The sequence below is a fragment of the Tinamus guttatus genome, unplaced genomic scaffold (assembly GCF_059628265.1).
Source record: "Tinamus guttatus ecotype Peru unplaced genomic scaffold, ASM5962826v1 Tinamus_guttatus_pri_ptg000246l, whole genome shotgun sequence".
Lineage (NCBI taxonomy): Eukaryota > Metazoa > Chordata > Aves > Tinamiformes > Tinamidae > Tinamus > Tinamus guttatus.
Window position 1 is genome coordinate 2,467,666 of NW_028288780.1, and position 22,181 is coordinate 2,489,846.

Sequence of the window (22,181 nt, forward strand, 5' to 3'; positions counted from 1 at the left end):
CACCCAAGATCTTGCATGTTATTCTTTAGATGCAGCCTTTCTACAAAGTAAAGCTTTTTACCTGTCTGCACGCAGATCAGCTTTTTGACCTTAAGAAATACAAGTGCTTTTCATATCTCACTGCGACTTCTGCTACAAAAAGGAATTCTGGCGCCTCGTTTTGATTTTTTCCGCTCTTTACACTGCTTCAGTAGCTCCCCTGTTATCTGTCACATCAGACATATGCTAATAGTCCTCACTTCCAACGCCAAATACATTTTAAGTCAACCTTCCACATTATCTCTAATTCATCATCAAGATTTTGGCCTTAGTGTCAGCCGTGAATACCCATAGCTTCCAGAAATATCTACAAACACCATATACCATCTTTTTTTTTTTTTTTTTTTTTTCCTTACTCAAGTAATTAATTGCTAGGAGAGTGGTATGAAGACACTATTTCTGCCACTGAACAGTATGGTTCATCATTATTATTATTATTATTTTTTTTTTGCTCCCTGGATAGCTCTATATGTCACTTCTGCAAACTCTTTGAGGACACATGTTCACACAACATCTCATAAAACAACATCCCAGCCCCTGTTTAGACACTTAGCAGAGCAGCAGGGGTACTGCACTCTACATGCAGCAGCAGGAGCAATTCCTCACTGGACTACCCTCTCTGTTCACAGTTAACCCTTAGAGCCTGGGTAATTTTTAAGGTATCTGCAGATACTTTGGGAAATGAAGGACCGGCCATCCCACACTTCCCACCAATGTGATCCCATCCCCTTCCCTTGACGCAGCACCACGACTGCACCCCTACCACACTGTCTCCAGCAACAAGCTTCATCCAACACAGCTGCCTGTCCTCGAGGAGCAAGGAGGCTCCTGAGCCTTTCCCGCCCTGAGAGCTGCCCCGGGCCTCTGCTTGGGTTGTTTCCTATCTCTGCACTTTGCGGGGACCAGCCCAGCGCACAGGCAGCCACACAAGGGCCTGCATCAGGCCCAGGGCACCTTGCTCAGAATTCATCTTCTCAAACCAGCCCAGTACATCTCGCCCAAGCTTTTATCTTGCATTAGACCGTACCCTGCAAGCAATTAGCGAAGGCTCGTATCATTTTCCGAATCAGTTTCCATCTAAAAATAAGTAAATACCATTTTATCTCACCCACTAAAAGTGATTAGAAGGCTCATCTGAAAAGATGCTAAGTGGGTACAAATTACCACTGGCGATTATTCCCTCCGGAGGATAAATGGCCTCTTCTACAGGCTCTGAAAGGAGGAGTGAGATGAGTCAGGGGCTTGTGCCGGTGCGGGACGTGCCAGGTCACCCCGAGCTGGCTCCTGACGCCGACCCGCACACAGGTCTGAGCACGAGCGCGGCTCGCGCTCCGCGGCCCCAGGGCCGCTCTGCCTTGACACCGGCAGCTCAGCTCGGGCAAGCGGGTCAGCTGGGACATGGCAAACAGCTCTGCTACGGCCCTTGTTATGTTCTCCCGTTTTTATAAGGCAGACACATTTTCTTACGCACCTGTACTGCTCCTGCTAAAGTTCAAACACTGGTAGAATGATGAAATGCAAATGCAGGAACATATTTAAAAATTAATCAGCCATAATTAATTAGTAATCTCTGCTTTCTGGTAAATTATACCTAAATTGCAGAAAATTATCCTTGCTAGGAATGATAAAGCCATCTGCAGATTTACAGTATGTTAGAGAAACATTCTGCATATATTTATGTATTATAATGACCGCAGATATTTCAGAGTATTTAATTTAACTTTCCGCTACATTAAAATAATATATATATAATCTTCATCTTTATATTGCACAGTATTCCAAGAGTCAGCTGAATGATCTGAAGTAAAATAACTTTGAAAATAAAACAAAAAATAACAAAAAACAGTCTTTAGATGTGAAAGCATTTGGGTTTTTTTTTTTTTCCTACTTCCCTGTAGTCTTGTTTTGTTAGTGTCTACTGGAGAGTTTTCCTGTCTCAGCTCTTTCAAAACCTGATAATGGATACCACTAACAACAGGGTTCTAAAGAAAGTGAAGTATCTGTGTGGACCAATAAGGCATTTCTGCGCTTTCAAGCCATTAATCTCTCTCTCTCTTTTTTTTTTTTTTCAAAAGAAAAACAAATACAGCCCTTCCTGAGAACTTCAATCTCCCAATCTTCAGGTTGAATCTCTGTGCAGAGACCTACTGCTGGAAGTGCCTGTGTTAACACAGGGCTGCACTGAAGGAGAAACACATTAACCCCCCAAACACGGTGTGACACTAACTGGAGCATCATTCTCCACACCCTGCTGCCATCCTCTGTATGGGTAGGTTGGCTTTTCCAGGGAAAATTGTCCTATTTGAACAGCCTTACTGCGCACCAAGCTGCTCAGCTTCCGTGTTTGACAGTGAGACTTTGAACAAACAAAAGTAATGAATGAGAAAAATAATAAAGTGAGAAAAAGGAAAATTAATGAATGAAAATTAACAAAAAATGAAAACTGATGAAGTTCTTAAGACAATTAAGTCAATTAAAAGTATTTGAACAGTTTTGTCAGCCTCTCTGCTAGATGTCTTTAATGCTGATATCATTAATGGCAAATACATGCATTGAGTTGTACTTTAGGAACCCAAGACCTACAATAATATAACTACCCAAATTCATACCGAGCATCACACACTGAGAACATTTAGGAGAAAGCTGCGAGTATTTCTTAGGCCTGCAAGATCTTGCATAGCTACAAAACCAAACCTTGTGCCTGGCATAAGGACCATGGTGTCCTAAGCTCACAGCTTCCAGCACTGCGGTGCAGAAGGTGCCAGGCCAGAAAGGAGACATTGTTTGAGAGTTACCTCGTGTTACAAGCTGAGAGAAGTTGATAAAATTCCCAGGAAGATCCACACAGGAGACTTAAAAAGACACAAAAGATAATCTTTCTTCTTGGTGCTAGCTGCATTCATGCTAAGGGTTGCAATTACACAAACTGCTGGCAAAAAAAAAAAAAAAAAAAAAAAAAAGAGTTAATGGAGTAGAGCAAGGACTGGAAGAAGAATTAGTTTCCACTCCAAAATCATCATTAGCTTGACTGGAAGTTTCCACCCTGCAGGATCTGAGCAGGAGTTGATGTTACTGCAGGAGCGGGAAAGCAACCAAGTGGTCTAGGAGCTGCCAAACAAAGTACTGTGAAAGAGCTACAACAATGCTTCAGAAAAATGGTAACATACACTCCTTGTTATCTGTCATGTTAGTGGTTTTCTTTTCAACCTTTGATTTTTTTTTTTTATATGCCAAATGATTTGTGTATTTGCAAGTAAGAAAAAGTCAACTTACTGAGCACAGGTTTAGAAGAATCTTCCTAGATATCCAGGTGAGCACTTGAGCCTGCATTCTCTTGAATTTGGACCTAGCTTTGAAATCTTGTAAGAACTGATGATTATTGTTTTCAGGATTTAGCCTCCAACATAATAGTTTACCCTTCCTTACAAAATGAAACTCATTGGAGATAACAGTAACAGTGCAAACTCAAGTAGGCGGTTTTGAAATCCTCCTGCAAATCACGAGTCCGTTACTCCAGCAGGCCCAAACAGGATTAAATGCAACATCCGAAGGTTCATGTACATTCTAAAGACTGGAGCTTATCAAAACCAAGACAGCACACCACAACAATAATCTTTACCTAGACAAAATGGCTGGCCTCCTTTTCCACCTTTATCCAGACACAGTAACCTACAAGCTTTCAATCTTTCTCAACCTTTTACTGAGAATATGAGTTGATGTGATGATATGTTTATATAGAAAAATAAGCTTCAAAGAGTAAACTTGCCTGGGTGTAAGTGCTCTACTGCAGGTATGCTGCTTCCTGATGCTGAACAGCCTCAGAAATGTCGTCACTGCACTGCCCCAGGATCTACAGACCTTGCGAAGGCAGCTGCCTCGCTCACGGCCTACCTCCCAGAGGGTCACCTCTGCACAGAACTCTTGTTCCCAAGAATCCTGCCTAGATCAAACTATTACATTTATCAACACTCATCTATGCTAAGAATTTTTGTTTAGGTTCTGTTTAGATATTTGGGCGGGTTCCACTCTCACCTCCTACCTCCAGGTAGTCTCTGATTCCGCCATGGTACAAGTTGCTTGGCTTTTCCTCCATGCACTGGTCCTACACCACAGCTACTTGTCTCTTCTGCACCATCAGGCAATTCTGCTATTGCACTAGTTCCAAATAGCCCCCTCAATATATTTTCTCTAACCACTCACAGAATTCAGGTTTTTCTGTATCAGAAATCAACCTCCTCCACATAGATGATGCTTTGACTCACCTCTGAAAGAAATGGTATCATGGACTCAACACCAATTTCAGCACCAACTCATTATTTTTGTTGAAGGTCATTAATGAAAATATTGAAGGAATGAATCCCAACGCTGAGCTCTTGAGACTTCACTAGGAATTGCCACCAGACTGTAATTCCATTTCAATGCGACTCTGATCTCTTTAGGTGGTTCCTTCTTTCTTATTCTCTTCACTTGCAACTTTCTCCAGAATGATCTAAAATTACCTGCTTTGGTAAATCCAAACTGCATTTACATGACATGGCTTTTCTTTTCACCTGTATATATACTCTGCTAATTATTCTCTTCTTCAGAGCAGGCTGCTGGGCTTAGATTAGTGATCCAACTTCCTTTTCTTCCCAGCTAAACTGCAGTGTTGTATTAGTTATTCTCCAGTTTCTGACAGTTGTTTTTAGGATCCTCACTCCCAGTACCCTGCTGTTATGAGCCTTTCTTTTCCAGCACTCTTCAATTTCTTGCCATTTCCTCCACTCTTACTGTATAATCTGCATTTCATCCCCCACCCACCCAGCCTTTGCCCCCATCTTCCACACCAACACTGTTACTGAGGCCAAGCCCCCGGCTATGCAGTTACCTGCAGGCCTAACCCATCATCTCTGTCTCATGGCAGCTCTGCTTCAGTTACTTATTGCTTCCCAAAGCAATTTTGATCTAAACTTGTTTATACATATTCTCTCCTCTATTTCCTTATGGGACAAGTCACTAGTGCCCATGTGTTTTCCTTGTATTTCTTTTTCTGCAACAGTATCTCAGGTGAAATACTGTGTTTTACAACAGACTAGAAGTATCTCCCCCTTACTGCTGCTTCGGGAGGCTCGGGCCGTCCTTGGCTCCACTCCTCTGCTCCCAGGGCCCTCCTGCGTGCCCTGACGCCCCCCGTGCCAGCAGGACAAGAGGATGCCCAGCTCCTGCACACTTATGTTCAATGGCAGTCAAAACCAGATGTGCCCCTGGGTCTAGGCACCCAGTCATGAGATTCAAAACACGAGCAGAAACCCTGTTCCTTCATTACTGCCGTCATATTACTGCCCTTTAAGGGCTTAACAAGACTGCTAGTAAAGCAGTTTTTAGATTCATAAAGCCTTTCTATAACTCCTGCCAATATACTCCATTTCCATAATTGTTTCTTAACTGACCCCAAAGGCCTCACAAAACTCTTGTCCTTATTGTTAGAGATACACAAAATTGGATGCAAGCCTTATGTTGCTCAGAATTGGAACATTCGGGTTCAAAAACCAATGCAACATTCTGAGCCGAGGCAATCGAAAAGGATTTCTAAAATTATAATCACTTGAAGACACCTGCAGTAGTAAAAGGGATGTGATTTGCATGAAGCCACATGAACAGCCCATAACTAGTAACTCCTTCACCGAATTACGATTTTTTCCTTTTCACAATGCCTACAAATCTGTAACAACATAAATAAATGATTATTCTTGCAGTAATCCTATAGTCTGGATTACTAACAGTGTAATAAAAAATTGTGGGTTTTTTTTTGTTTTGGAAAATCTTCCTTTAAGCCAATTTATCCAAAATGAGAGCATTTGTTTTCAGTTTAGGTTTAAACAGTTTAACAAGATGTTTTGTTTTTTAATTATAATTATTATTCTATTTAGACTCAAGGAATCTTATTGTATTGCAAATGTCAATAATACCAGAGAAGAGTTTAGAACTGAGGAGAAATGCGCAGACACGCACAGAGGAGGATTTAGAAAAAAACTGTAGTTGGTACAGTTTAATCTAAACTCTTGAAAAAAGCATTTTATTATTCCTACAACTCTTTTATCACCACACACACAAATCACTACCAGTTATTTAAACAGAGAAATTACTTGCTAAAACCAAACAATGGATAATATTTTTCACTTAAATTATTATACAGTGTTTCAAGATGTTTATATACTGTTTTGCAGAACAGAGATTCAGTCTAGTATGCTGAGCATTTAGAAGAAATACAGAAGAGATGTAGGCCAATATTAAATGCAAAGTGCCAGAAAATTAGTACTAAACTTTATGTGCTGTTAAACTACAGAAAATCAGGGTCTTTCCTTCTTATGACAAACCATTTCAAGCAATTCCTGGCAGGTGCTGAGTGTTCAACATGTTATAAATAATTCCCACAGCTGCAGTCAAGTCATTGCTCTGATGGAAGGAGAAGCGAGACCTGGAGCAGCGCTCCAGGAGCCGGGTCCTCGGCACCTTGAGCAGCGCAGAAGCAACGAGGCCACCAAGCGCTGGGAAATGACTCCCAGAACGCAGCACAGAAGCTGGATCTCTCTCACCAGGCACCTGACCCCAGCTCGCAGGCAGGACACCTGGCAAGGGCCCAGGTTCTCAGACACCCCTCAGCAGCTGTATTTTGCATGTCAGTGAAGCTGGCACAAAACAAGCTACACAAGGTCTTGTAAAGCCAAGACTTCCTTCTCTTTCCAGATCAATAACCGCACACAGCTCTGCTACAGCCTCCGTCCTACTGGTTTATGAAAAACAGTGATAATACCGGAAAAATAGGATGATTCAAGTCCATAAAACAGCTGATACTACCTGTGATTGCAAAGAAAAATCTCACTAAATACACTTTCCAAGTAAACCTCAACAACGAATTGTTACTGCACAGCTACGTTAGGAAACTTAAACATTAAAGATCTCTTCTTCCTCTTCGAATAAACAGCATGCACCGAGTCCGAATTTATTCACACCCGAAATCTCACCCGGGAGGTGTTCCAGGAGAGCCTGGTGCGCCCGGAGCGTCCCTCGGCACGGCTCGCTCGGGGTTGCTGCCCCCAGCTGCCCATGCGTTTCATGGAGCGCTCCTGCCCGCCGCCCCAGTGACGCTGCCGCTGACCTCTCTTGCCCCGCGCTCGCGTTCGCTAATTGACCTCACTGCTAGAAAACTTCCCTGTTTAGCTTCAGGTCATTACTTCCTCTTAGATCACCCATGAGCACCTTCAATAATTCCTCCTCCTCCTCCTCCTGCTCCTTTCATGATCTTTCTTCCCAAGTGTTTGTCACTGATATTCCCTTCAGCAGGCTGTATCTATAGTGCGGTCCTGAAACCTGCCTTCACAGGTCATGCTCTCCCGTCCTTTCATCGCTTTTGTCACTCCCTTTGAACCCTTTACTGTTGGGAATTGGCTACGAGAGCGTGGACATGAGTATGGTTCTACTGACTTTGGTTCAGGCCTGCAACTGAGCAAGCAGGGGCTTCTGGGAGATTAGGCCTCAGGAGAGAAGTGCTGAGGACGTGCTGGTAAGGCAAGGACACTCTGTCCTTGGCTAGTTTCGTAAACAACTTTGAGGGGATAAGGCAGGAAGAATGAAGAAGCTGCTTGCTTATCGACCGTAATCTGGGCTGGCCAGACAGAAGTTATCTTTCGAATAAACAACCAAATACCGTCGAATAAACAATCAAATACCGTTAGCAACCAATCATGAGCTCAAGTTTTGTAATATGCATGAGGCTAATTAAGAAATGTATAAGAAGCAAGCTAAAACGACTAATAAACGAGTCTTGTTGATGACCAACTGGTGTCAGCAGTCTCCCTTTCTCCTACAAATGGTGACCCCGACGTGATGCAACGAAGGGCAATCCTCTCTCGGACAGAAAAGAAATCGGGAGAAGGACGCACCACGGTGGAGAAAGTAGGAGTTGGGTCCTCTGCAGCCAGGACGGTGCAAATCCGCCGAGCAAACGCTGGAAGGACGGCACCCCCGAAGATCATATAGATGGTTTCGGGCCATACGCGCCACCGGAGCCTGGAGAGCTGCAACAGCGCGCTGACGTCAGGAATGGATAGGCAAGTGGCGTATGAATTATTTACCCGTACCTTACAACAATGTAACGTACAGGGAATTGACTTAAAGAAAGAATTACCGGGATTGTTAGCATGGAGGTACGCGAAGAGTTGCTTTATTGTCCCACATACAGTGCATGAATTATCGGAGTGGCGAAAACTGGGTGATAAGCTATGGGATGCAATGTTAGATGATGATAAGACCATGGTGAAGCAGGGATTGTGGAAGTCCTACGGAAATTTGGTGAATAGGCTTGTGCAATCCCTGGAGCAAGCTACTGATGAACAGGCCCTCTGCAAGCTTTTGATCTGGTGCAGAGAGAATGGGTTCAAAGCCGAGCCCCACCTAGTATTCAAATCCAATGTGAAAGCAAAAAGCAAAGTGGCCGCCGGAGTCACGGCAGCCTTTGCAAGCACTTCAGGACCGGGACCACCACGCCACCGACAACCGCTGGTGTTTGGAGATCCATCGCCAAAACCCCCCGACCTGCACCTGCAGCACCTGCACCATCTGCGCCCCCACTTCCGGACCCCCTGTCGAGCCTGAGGAACAGCCCGGCTGGGTCCAGGACTTGTTGAATCGCCTTGACAAATTAGAGAAGGGGGCCGGGGAAGAGAAGGCGAATGAGATCAAGGAGACTGACGTTGCTGAGGGCTTGACAACAGCCAGGGGGGAGGTGCAGGGGAATTTGATCTGTCTTTTAAAGTGGGGGTTGAAGAATTGTAATGCTTTAAGTGAGGACAGAAACCGTTATTAGGGCTATTATTTCTGTTTGCTATGTTCGTCTTTATTATGTGTTGTGTCCTTTGTATAATGATGCTGACACGAGGTATGGTTGAAAAGAGGAAATTTGTATGATCTGTAGAGTCATAATGGGATCTTGAGAAAGAAGATGTTTGCCTGCCCGGGAACTGCAAACATCCACTAAACTAGTTTGAAGGTCAAACACCCAAGAGGAAGATGAGAAAGGCAGGACCCTCAGACTGACGGCTGGGACCACTTACTGATATGCGCATTTGCGCACCCAGGAGGGAAGGTTATGTGACTGAAGGCGGAGTTTGTCCGCCCCCCGGACTGCCTGCTGGCACGTACTGGCCCTACGTGGCAGGATGCACCGGGCATAAACAGACAGTGCAGAGAGAGGCGGGGTGAGACTCCTAGCACTGAGACCCACGTTGTCTCTGCGGGGACGCCCGCCGAGTTAGGAGACTGCCAGCAACCCTCCAATCTGCCAACTCGAGAAGATGTTCAGTCTCAGTATCCTGCCGACAAGTATTACCTCAAGAGTAGTTATTCATACATTGCTTATTAAAGATGCTTTCACCTGAATAGAGGCTCGCAGTAGCTACATTGTTTTGGGTGATTATTGCCAAATCCCAAGCCCATTCGCACCTAATTGGCGACAAGGATGGGCTTTGGCAATTGAGACAGTGGAACTCACTAGTGAAGTGCACAGCTACGTGGTCGTGCCACTAGATAGAAACTATGTTTTTGCTGTTTGTGTGTGTAGTCTTTAGATCTTTATTGTATAATATATATCAGCAGAGAGGACTGACTAAGTACAACAAGAAAGTGCAGAATTTGAAAGCGGGAAAGCCAGGAGTAACTCAGACTACGGTGTACTCCACCCCACCCCCACCAGTGGAGGACTGGGAGTTGTACTCTGACTTGTATCCCTGGAAAGAGACTAGGGAAATACTTCAGCACAGGAAGTAAGAATGAAGAACCAAACGCTGAAATGCCATCTCGAATGGTTGTATACATCACTGCAACCACACACAACTATTCAGCAGAAAGTAGAAAACTTGGCGGAACTGATTATGAAAGGGAAAACACGAGTGGTGCAGATCACGGGAATGGAACCAGGTGTAATTAGAATTCCAATAAAAAGAGATCTGCTTGAATGGTACCTGCAGCATTCTGGAGAATTACAAACGAGTCTATTATCAACAGCTGCTGATATCAAAGTAGACTCTATAAAGTCACCGAAACTACAATGGGTGAGCCGAAATGAGTGGATTATGCCACATAAAAGAAGTGAAGTACCATTAGCGGACGCAGTCACCGCCTTCATGGATGCAGGGAAGAAATCACGATGAGCAGCTATCACCTGGATGGAAGGAGTGGAATGGCATCACCACCTGCTAGAAGCAGCAGCAGGGGACTCACTACAAACGCTGGAACTGGCTGCGGTGGTTTGGGCGGTACTTAGATGGCAAAATGAGCGGCTCAATCTGGTCACGGACTCTTTATATGTTGCTGGAATTGTTACGCGCATAGAGGGGGCGAGGGTCCGGGATGTTAAAAATCCGCGGTTGAATGAGCTCTTACGCAGGTTGCAAACCGCTTTGCAACAACGGTTGTGCCCGTATGCTGTGATACACATCAGGAGTCACATGTGGACTCAGGGTCTGGGCGAGGGTAATCACAGGGCTGATCAATTGGTGGCCGCGGCTGTACCTCTCAATGACTTCATTAAGGCTAGGGAAGCCCATCACATGTTCCACCAGAATGCTAAAGGCCTTAAAAGTCAGTTTAATATAACAATGGAAGAGACCAGGGGAATCGTGCGCGCCTGCCCCGAATGTAGCCATCATGGACCGGGGTTGGGCATTGGGGTAAATCCGCATGGTCAAGGCCCTTGTGGGCTCTGACAAATGGATGTTACCCATGTTCCAGAGTTTGGCCACTTGAAGTACCTTCATGTCACTATTGACACATTCAGCCACTTCATATGGGCAACTCCCCAGGCGGGAAAAAAGGTAGTCCATGTAATCTGTCACCTGACGACCTGCTTTGCTGTAATGGGAGTTACTGGATGGCTCCGCAATGTTTTGCAGAGCTTGCTAATGTTTTTAGTAGTAGCTATAATTGTATTGTTATGTTTAAGCTGTATCTTATCCTATGTAAAACGCATGATAAATAAGAGCATGGGGGATGTCCTGCTCGCGCAAAAAGAAAAAGGGGGAATTGTTGGGAATTGGCTACGAGAGCGTGGACATGAGTATGGTTCTACTGACTTTGGTTCAGGCCTGCAACTGAGCAAGCAGGGGCTTCTGGGAGATTAGGCCTCAGGAGAGAAGTGCTGAGGACGTGCTGGTAAGGCAAGGACACTCTGTCCTTGGCTAGTTTCGTAAACAACTTTGAGGGGATAAGGCAGGAAGAATGAAGAAGCTGCTTGCTTATCGACCGTAATCTGGGCTGGCCAGACAGAAGTTATCTTTCGAATAAACAACCAAATACCGTCGAATAAACAATCAAATACCGTTAGCAACCAATCATGAGCTCAAGTTTTGTAATATGCATGAGGCTAATTAAGAAATGTATAAGAAGCAAGCTAAAACGACTAATAAACGAGTCTTGTTGATGACCAACTGGTGTCAGCAGTCTCCCTTTCTCCTACAAATGGTGACCCCGACGTGATGCAACGAAGGGCAATCCTCTCTCGGACAGAAAAGAAATCGGGAGAAGGACGCACCACGGTGGAGAAAGTAGGAGTTGGGTCCTCTGCAGCCAGGACGGTGCAAATCCGCCGAGCAAACGCTGGAAGGACGGCACCCCCGAAGATCATATAGATGGTTTCGGGCCATACGCGCCACCGGAGCCTGGAGAGCTGCAACAGCGCGCTGACGTCAGGAATGGATAGGCAAGTGGCGTATGAATTATTTACCCGTACCTTACAACAATGTAACGTACAGGGAATTGACTTAAAGAAAGAATTACCGGGATTGTTAGCATGGAGGTACGCGAAGAGTTGCTTTATTGTCCCACATACAGTGCATGAATTATCGGAGTGGCGAAAACTGGGTGATAAGCTATGGGATGCAATGTTAGATGATGATAAGACCATGGTGAAGCAGGGATTGTGGAAGTCCTACGGAAATTTGGTGAATAGGCTTGTGCAATCCCTGGAGCAAGCTACTGATGAACAGGCCCTCTGCAAGCTTTTGATCTGGTGCAGAGAGAATGGGTTCAAAGCCGAGCCCCACCTAGTATTCAAATCCAATGTGAAAGCAAAAAGCAAAGTGGCCGCCGGAGTCACGGCAGCCTTTGCAAGCACTTCAGGACCGGGACCACCACGCCACCGACAACCGCTGGTGTTTGGAGATCCATCGCCAAAACCCCCCGACCTGCACCTGCAGCACCTGCACCATCTGCGCCCCCACTTCCGGACCCCCTGTCGAGCCTGAGGAACAGCCCGGCTGGGTCCAGGACTTGTTGAATCGCCTTGACAAATTAGAGAAGGGGGCCGGGGAAGAGAAGGCGAATGAGATCAAGGAGACTGACGTTGCTGAGGGCTTGACAACAGCCAGGGGGGAGGTGCAGGGGAATTTGATCTGTCTTTTAAAGTGGGGGTTGAAGAATTGTAATGCTTTAAGTGAGGACAGAAACCGTTATTAGGGCTATTATTTCTGTTTGCTATGTTCGTCTTTATTATGTGTTGTGTCCTTTGTATAATGATGCTGACACGAGGTATGGTTGAAAAGAGGAAATTTGTATGATCTGTAGAGTCATAATGGGATCTTGAGAAAGAAGATGTTTGCCTGCCCGGGAACTGCAAACATCCACTAAACTAGTTTGAAGGTCAAACACCCAAGAGGAAGATGAGAAAGGCAGGACCCTCAGACTGACGGCTGGGACCACTTACTGATATGCGCATTTGCGCACCCAGGAGGGAAGGTTATGTGACTGAAGGCGGAGTTTGTCCGCCCCCCGGACTGCCTGCTGGCACGTACTGGCCCTACGTGGCAGGATGCACCGGGCATAAACAGACAGTGCAGAGAGAGGCGGGGTGAGACTCCTAGCACTGAGACCCACGTTGTCTCTGCGGGGACGCCCGCCGAGTTAGGAGACTGCCAGCAACCCTCCAATCTGCCAACTCGAGAAGATGTTCAGTCTCAGTATCCTGCCGACAAGTATTACCTCAAGAGTAGTTATTCATACATTGCTTATTAAAGATGCTTTCACCTGAATAGAGGCTCGCAGTAGCTACATTGTTTTGGGTGATTATTGCCAAATCCCAAGCCCATTCGCACCTAATTGGCGACAAGGATGGGCTTTGGCAATTGAGACAGTGGAACTCACTAGTGAAGTGCACAGCTACGTGGTCGTGCCACTAGATAGAAACTATGTTTTTGCTGTTTGTGTGTGTAGTCTTTAGATCTTTATTGTATAATATATATCAGCAGAGAGGACTGACTAAGTACAACAAGAAAGTGCAGAATTTGAAAGCGGGAAAGCCAGGAGTAACTCAGACTACGGTGTACTCCACCCCACCCCCACCAGTGGAGGACTGGGAGTTGTACTCTGACTTGTATCCCTGGAAAGAGACTAGGGAAATACTTCAGCACAGGAAGTAAGAATGAAGAACCAAACGCTGAAATGCCATCTCGAATGGTTGTATACATCACTGCAACCACACACAACTATTCAGCAGAAAGTAGAAAACTTGGCGGAACTGATTATGAAAGGGAAAACACGAGTGGTGCAGATCACGGGAATGGAACCAGGTGTAATTAGAATTCCAATAAAAAGAGATCTGCTTGAATGGTACCTGCAGCATTCTGGAGAATTACAAACGAGTCTATTATCAACAGCTGCTGATATCAAAGTAGACTCTATAAAGTCACCGAAACTACAATGGGTGAGCCGAAATGAGTGGATTATGCCACATAAAAGAAGTGAAGTACCATTAGCGGACGCAGTCACCGCCTTCATGGATGCAGGGAAGAAATCACGATGAGCAGCTATCACCTGGATGGAAGGAGTGGAATGGCATCACCACCTGCTAGAAGCAGCAGCAGGGGACTCACTACAAACGCTGGAACTGGCTGCGGTGGTTTGGGCGGTACTTAGATGGCAAAATGAGCGGCTCAATCTGGTCACGGACTCTTTATATGTTGCTGGAATTGTTACGCGCATAGAGGGGGCGAGGGTCCGGGATGTTAAAAATCCGCGGTTGAATGAGCTCTTACGCAGGTTGCAAACCGCTTTGCAACAACGGTTGTGCCCGTATGCTGTGATACACATCAGGAGTCACATGTGGACTCAGGGTCTGGGCGAGGGTAATCACAGGGCTGATCAATTGGTGGCCGCGGCTGTACCTCTCAATGACTTCATTAAGGCTAGGGAAGCCCATCACATGTTCCACCAGAATGCTAAAGGCCTTAAAAGTCAGTTTAATATAACAATGGAAGAGACCAGGGGAATCGTGCGCGCCTGCCCCGAATGTAGCCATCATGGACCGGGGTTGGGCATTGGGGTAAATCCGCATGGTCAAGGCCCTTGTGGGCTCTGACAAATGGATGTTACCCATGTTCCAGAGTTTGGCCACTTGAAGTACCTTCATGTCACTATTGACACATTCAGCCACTTCATATGGGCAACTCCCCAGGCGGGAAAAAAGGTAGTCCATGTAATCTGTCACCTGACGACCTGCTTTGCTGTAATGGGAGTTACTGGATGGCTCCGCAATGTTTTGCAGAGCTTGCTAATGTTTTTAGTAGTAGCTATAATTGTATTGTTATGTTTAAGCTGTATCTTATCCTATGTAAAACGCATGATAAATAAGAGCATGGGGGATGTCCTGCTCGCGCAAAAAGAAAAAGGGGGAATTGTTGGGAATTGGCTACGAGAGCGTGGACATGAGTATGGTTCTACTGACTTTGGTTCAGGCCTGCAACTGAGCAAGCAGGGGCTTCTGGGAGATTAGGCCTCAGGAGAGAAGTGCTGAGGACGTGCTGGTAAGGCAAGGACACTCTGTCCTTGGCTAGTTTCGTAAACAACTTTGAGGGGATAAGGCAGGAAGAATGAAGAAGCTGCTTGCTTATCGACCGTAATCTGGGCTGGCCAGACAGAAGTTATCTTTCGAATAAACAACCAAATACCGTCGAATAAACAATCAAATACCGTTAGCAACCAATCATGAGCTCAAGTTTTGTAATATGCATGAGGCTAATTAAGAAATGTATAAGAAGCAAGCTAAAACGACTAATAAACGAGTCTTGTTGATGACCAACTGGTGTCAGCAGTCTCCCTTTCTCCTACACTTTACCATGTACTGATGTCATCTTGTAGCAAAGAGCCCTTAATGATGAAAGTAATCCACAGGAATACACTTCTACTCGCAACCAAAAAAGCACCTGTTGCTAAGTGGAAGGGGAAAGGCGGCCGCCTCCGCGGGAGGCTCTGGAAAGAGGGAGTCTTTTGACGCGCAGATGCTGCTCCTGGGCCAAGGGCAGTAGGAGAAGAGCTAAAAGGCTTAATCTCCTCCCAGCGCTGGTTTTCCCTCTCCTCTTCCTGAGCGTTGCCTTGCCTTCACAATTTAAAGCTCATTTTATTGTCACACAGTCACCCTTTCCACTGAGGTTTTGCATATAAAGCAAACCACAGCACCCAGCCAAACAGTTCAGGGATTTCTGCAGGTAGAGAGGGAACATTTTTCTCAAAATGATTAAGGACGGGCACACTCTCTTTGGGATTAAAGCAAACCTCATCTAAAGTGACCTCTAAAGCAAAATGTGGGGTAGCTAATGTTTTATAAGTGTATTTACCGACTGCTTTCTAACAAAAGCCGATGCCATGCTTGTACCTACAGAGTTGAAAAGATTTCTCTCTCCGCCCCAACACAGTCACAGCAGTTTTAGCAGAATAATACATCCTGAAAATGTATGGAAATGCCAATAATCTCTGATGCACTAAAACTGACACACCACAGAATCAGGCTTTGAGGATGCTAAGTCAGTAAAAATGATGCCTAAATACAAACTAAGCCAAAGAAATAAACCTACAAAGGAGCACTCAGAGGCTTCAGGTAGCTTGGAGCCCAGGAGATGACAGACCTGCCCCCAACTCCATGCAGCCAAAGTTGCTTCTTGCACCTCTGGCCCAGTCCACTGGAGGGAAAATGCATCAGTTGCCAACGTGGCAGGCCAAGGAAGCAAGCGCCAGCTGCAGAAAGGTGATGCCTACGAACTGGCCTTAGAAAATTTATTAGAGACAGACGGAGCAGGGTTCACGATCCAGATGCTGTCTGGGAACTTTCCTGTTTTTGTGATTTGCATTCCTTGGAGGGCCTGTGGGCAACACTTTGGGTTTTCTTAAATGAAGATATATTATCTAGACTTTGAAAATTTACTATAGACAAGAGACATTTTTTCCCCTGTAGAAAACACAAACTAAAACTAACAACATTATCAATGAACCCCTGTTTATATGGAATTTTCTAAGTCCCAAAATTTACAAAAACAGAGCTTTAAACCAAATTCCTTTCCTTCTCAAATTTTTATCTTTAAGTTTGAGCTAAAATAGCATAAAAAAAGAAATCAATATACCCAAATTTGTTAAAAATAAAAAAGTCTTTGAATTTTCTTCTCAGATTTCTTCTCGGACTTAAAATTTTCTGACATCCAGATTTTTCCCAAATCTGAAGAGAGTAATTGTTTCAAAGTCTCAAACAACTTCTAAGATACCATATTGCTTGCTATGCAGCTCCAATCATGACTTGATCCATAGCATGAAATATTTAGTAAGTATAGAAATTCATAAGTTGCTGAAGGGACTTTGCTGCTGCTGCATGCTGTGAATGTCGCATTTCTGTAAGTTATATAAAAATAACTATTTTGTTTCACCTGGAGGTTGCTACCCCAAGCCACCTGAGACGGCGCGGCAGAGAGCGAGCTGCAGCACGGAGCATCGCGGCTGCGCCTGGGCCTGCTCCAAGGCTCAGGATGTGGCCTCCGGCAGCGCCGGACGCTCCCTCCTGCGAGCACCTGAGCTGCCCGCGAGCCCCTTTCTACGACATTTTCTTTCATAAAGCTTTTCTGAATCAATCAAGATTCAATATAGGAAGATCACTAAATAAGTTACTTTTCATTTTAGCCCACAGTTAAACTCCTGCAGGGAACTGGAAAAACACCAAGATCATTAGCCCTAATGCCTATAACACACATTGCTTTAAGGAGAAGCGAGTAGTAGCACAGTTTAATCCATTAGCGCGCACGGGGCAGGGTCCTGCCCGTGCACGCGTGGCATTCGCTGACGGCCCCGCACACGATGGCATAAACCTCCCACGCGGCTCTTTCTTTAAATCTTTTTTTTTTTGGCCACCTTGCTACGATTCACTGGAAAGCTGAAGTCCTCTGCAAACGCAAAGGGCGCGACCGCCCGAGCTGTGCACAGCCCTTCCCGAGCTACCCACCTACAGCATTTCTCTAGGATAAATTCAACCCGTTCATTTGAAAACCAGAGTTTAGCATACTCTTCTTGTTCTTTAATTTAGCAGTCTTTGATGCAGCAAAACTAACTGTAAACAGGTCCATCCACATTTTAATTTTCTAGTTCAGTCTGCCTAAAAAGAAATTACTTCAAGGCCAAGTTCTTTGCTAATGAATATACTGTATACATGGAGGATCCTACTTACATTTTCAACTGTGACATATGAAGCGGTATAGAAAAATTCATTATTTAATATTAAAAAAGCTGGATAAAACTAATTAATGCCAAAAATTAGCCCCCAGCACAACATTAATTACAAGCTTGCCCCGCAGCTACATCCCTGTCCTAATTAGCTTCATTGATTTCAAGACACTGTTAAGAAAGGCACAAACATATAATTCCTACTTCAGACTTGATAAAAACTCCCTGATTCAGCTGCCAAAGAGCAACATGCACCTTTTCTGCATGAGCCCGGGTGTTTCCACCATGAAGCTGACGTCCTCAGGCACCTGAGGCTTCATTTCTAATACTCTGCAGTAGATTTTCCTGGTCATTTGTAGACAGTGGCTTAAATCCAAGTCAAAACACTAGTATGGAAGACAACCAGGAAAAAAGAAAGGAACTGCCCAGCAGACCTGTACTTTATATTGAAAGTGCCCATCTGGCCCATGCTGTCCCATTTTCATTAACGTGTTACGGGTACGTATTACACAGAGTGCCCCATATTTCAGCTCTCTGGCACTAGAGGCTGACAAAGAACCCGATGTGACATTTATCAGCCAGCACCGTTGAAACCTGCCACTGCTGAGAACTTGGTACATAAGTCACGAGTGTGAGGCAGAAAGTGTGGAGCGTAGAGCTAGAAAGGAGCATCATGCACTGACCTCGTTAATGAAGGCCTGGGCTCCCCGGGGGCTGAGCAGCAGGATGGCCCTTCGCAAGGTGTCGCGGTAGCGGTTCAGCTCCTCTGTTTTCATGGTGGTGAAGAGGTTGGCAAAGACTCTGCTGATGTTCCTGTCCACTTTTTGCAAGGACACGTCGAGGCCCAGCCTGGAGGCCTGATCGAGAAATCCCTGCAGTCCACGTATGTCTGTAGGGTGAGGGGGAAGAAAAAAAAAAAAAAGAAAAGAAAAGAAAAAACACCACTGCATCAGCTTGCCAGTGAGGCTGCTTCAACCTGCACAATTCCTGCAGTAATTGAGGCACAGGCACGGGCTGATCCTGCTCTCAGTTCAGCAGAGCTGCTCAACTGAACTCCTGCCTCGGAGCACGGCTTCGGCCAGCTCGGGAACAGACGGGCGCAAGGGGAAGGTGCCCAAAGCTCCCCAACGGCTGGCAGCAGAGCAGCGTCTTCGGCAGTCACTAATTATTTTAGGGGGCTGCTTAAGAGGACCTGCTTTCACAAACGACAGTTGCAAAGTTTATCAAAGGGGCAATCCTTTCTTTAAACGTATCAGTACATTAATAGAAAAAAAAAAACACATACCTATACACGGGAGCATCTGCTTATAAATCATGACGAATTAGGGTCATTTATTCATCTGACCCATCATGTAAGGAAATGAGTTTGATGCCCCCCGTTTTCTCCTTTTAGTAGCTCTCATGCCCTGCAGCGCAGGAACCCCGAGCTTTGCTCCACGGCAGCTCCAACAGAAACAATCGCAAACCCCATTGCTACTTACTTTCCACTTTTCCTAATTTGCGACAAATAATTCTTCTTTTTTTCTGAATTGAAGGGATTTTTGAAAGTTCACATGGAATTCAATAAAAGTGTCCATAAGTGCTTTTTACTCATACGTAAGTCTCTCTTGTACTTTTTACAGCGAGTTTTTTTCCTTTCATTCAAAACATTCAGATTCTTGCATTAGCGAAACTGTTATCCTGAACTACCATTACTCTTAATAAAAAAAATAGTTCATTATAGCCATTTCATGCATTATAGGAAAATTACAGCAATCCAAGCTCACAGTCAAACACTTGGGACAAGTGAAACACAGCCTGCTGCAGCTGTGGGACCTAGAGCCAGCTCTGCCTTCCCTTTTCAATCGCTTTTTTTGCTCAAGGTGTAGTCTACAACCAGCCATAAAAATCAGATAGTCCTGTCTGAATTATCTACCCGCCTGCATATACCTGGTTTTGCATGTTCAAGCAGACTTGTAGCAATGTTTGACACGAGGGAGCGTCCGGTTGGGAAAGACCATGCACCACCCTTGCTCCAAAAACTTGATACAAAATACAGTCACGCAAATCACTCCTATAGAAATTATGCTTAGAGCCATATAATAACTCAACATATATAAAATATTCTACTTTCAGCTACAATCATGTGGTCAGCAGGTTACACATGGAACTGACTCACTCAAGCACCATGGGAAAAGCAAACTCCACATGAACTTGGTGTCTCTTCCGTGACACCCAGGTTGAGCATGAGCTTCTGGGCTTGAGAGGAGCTGCTTCTGAGCTCTGAGACACAGGCCATGTTTTTAGGTCTGGCCACAGAAGAACGAGACGATTTAAGTATAAGGTTGATAACAAAACAGCAAGGAAAGCCTTGGTGCACTGCTAACATAGGAACTTTGTAACTGCAAAACAAACACCTGTTATAAAAATGTCCTTAACTGTATTTCACAAAGTAATTAAAACTGTCACTTCCTGCTTGAGCTTTGCTTGGCCATGACACTGGCTGATGTAAACTGGAATAAAAATATAGAAGGACACGTGGCATTACCTACCCATGTGAAAAGCATAGTAACATCCAGAGAGTAACTACTGGTATTATATTATGTAAAAAAATTGTAGATTCTACCTTAACACTTGACTATCTTAAGATTATAGGATCTTATTTTCTTTGCCTCGACACAAGCAGCTTTAAACTATTATTTTTTTGTGTTAAACAGTTGTGTGGCTGAAGGCAAAGTTGGCCTTTAAGAACGTTCACTGCAGAGAGGAATTTCCGGGAGGCAGAGCACAATATATTGTCTTTTCAACCCCAGTGACTAACCCCACTTGACAGCAGTAGAGACACCACATGGCCAGAAACCATTTCATGCTGGACAGAAAAGAGCTGGCAGTAAACTGAAGCAGCTCCGAGAAATAATTTCACACCCTTTCATTCTTATCCATCAGGAAGCGGGTTTGGGAAGGATGGAAGTATCTGCACCAAGCTCTATTTTCAAATGACCTACACCAATCTTTTCACTTGGACATCTGCAAAAGGAAAAAGTAAATAAGTGTGAAAAATAATGAGAACGGGCAGGAAAAGCTGAGCTTTTGCGTTTTCCATTTGCTGATTGCAGACCCTATTCACACTTTTTCTTTTTTTACATTAGTTTTATTTGAGTATTCTTTTGGTGATATATTTAAACATTGACAAGAATCCTCTCAAGAACTCTTGGACAGTTTCATTACTTCAGTGTTTGTACACTTAAAAAAAATCCTTACACTTAAGCTCCGAGAGAAGAGAAGGATTGCTTTCACTGCCTTAGCAGCCACTGCTTTATCTAATGCAGTGACACTCTGCTTTCTTCCGGAGCTCTCTCTGGACGGCAGGGTGGACAGAACACTTCCCACCAACTACCACGTCTCTTCAGCAGGGCTGCATCGGCAGGGCCCGCACAAGGGGGGGAAGCAGCACAATCCTTCGCTTTTACTGGGTTGCACAGCAAGTCCCCCTCTTGTTTAAATCAACTTTAAATACTGTGCTTCCCCGTCTCGAGAGAGACGGCAATAAAACCACTGCAGATAAATAAATTAAATCTGCCTTGGAGGAAAGGCTACTGGCAGGAACACCTTACACTTTTATACGTGTAACAACAATTATTGCTTGCATTTATTTAACACCTTTCAGGTGAAGAGCCCATGTACTTTATAAGCACCTGCACAGTATAATAAAGTATATGCAATAAATACACATTACAGGAGCTAGTTGCTGCAGTTTATAACTATTTAACTACACACCAATAAACAATAATTCAATCCTCCATCAAAGACGCTTTCTCTCTCAAACCCAAAGGCCAGAACCACCCTACCTGGGGCAATCTTTCTTCTACGTAAAGTTCATCTACTGGGCTGTCACTGGGGGAGTGGTATCTGAAATCTGGAAAAGTTTACTTTCTTCGCCAACCCATTGATTTGCAAAGCGCATCTTCCTGTAGATGCCATGTTCAGAAAAATTACGTATTTTCTCTAGTAACGGTTAAAGTCCACTTTCCTGCCTTTTTAAAGCCCATTTGGTAATACAGCCTCCATAAAACTGTATGCCAGAAAATGCAAAATACTACAAAAATCAATTACAGTCTTCTCTGCTCTCTGCTATTTTATGTTAAAAAAATGAGATTAAAAGGCCCCTACTGGGCTAACAAATCTCTAGGGGAAGGGAAAGGGGAGAGCCGAGAGACAAAACCAAGCTCCAAGTCACATGCAGACGCTGTCAGTCAGCTCCGCCTGTAGCAGAAGGCCAACAACAAAAACAGAAATTAACTACCACTTATTTATTTGCAATACATCTACTTTTAGCATGAAGGCAAATACAAGCACAGAGTTCTCTAGCGACATAACTCTGAGCCCAGAGAGAAAAAACATGCATTCTTTAAACAACAAAAAACCCACCTCACTTATACTTTGCCATCAAATAAGTCTCCTGAGGCATCTCTCACTTGGACTAGTACTTTTGCAAAACAAAAAGTAAGGACTACTTAAAAGACAAGTAGTGAGCTGGTCCGTTTTCCCAGGCAGCCAAAATTCATTTTCCCAGGCAGCCAGATGATTCTCCACTCATTGTGCTATAAACAAAAATAGCACATTTTAACAGACTGAGGAAGGGAAGAGAGACAGAAAGA

The 22,181-nt window shown here is 44.6% G+C and overlaps 1 protein-coding gene across 1 annotated transcript in view; it reads right to left on the minus strand.

The window, feature by feature from the left end:
* Positions 1 to 22,181, minus strand: part of GRID1 (glutamate ionotropic receptor delta type subunit 1) — a 437,352-nt gene that overhangs the window by 184,219 nt on the left and 230,952 nt on the right. Inside the window, 1 exon segment of the mRNA XM_088526360.1 lies at positions 18,228 to 18,433. Coding sequence (XP_088382486.1) covers positions 18,228 to 18,433 — 206 coding nt within the window.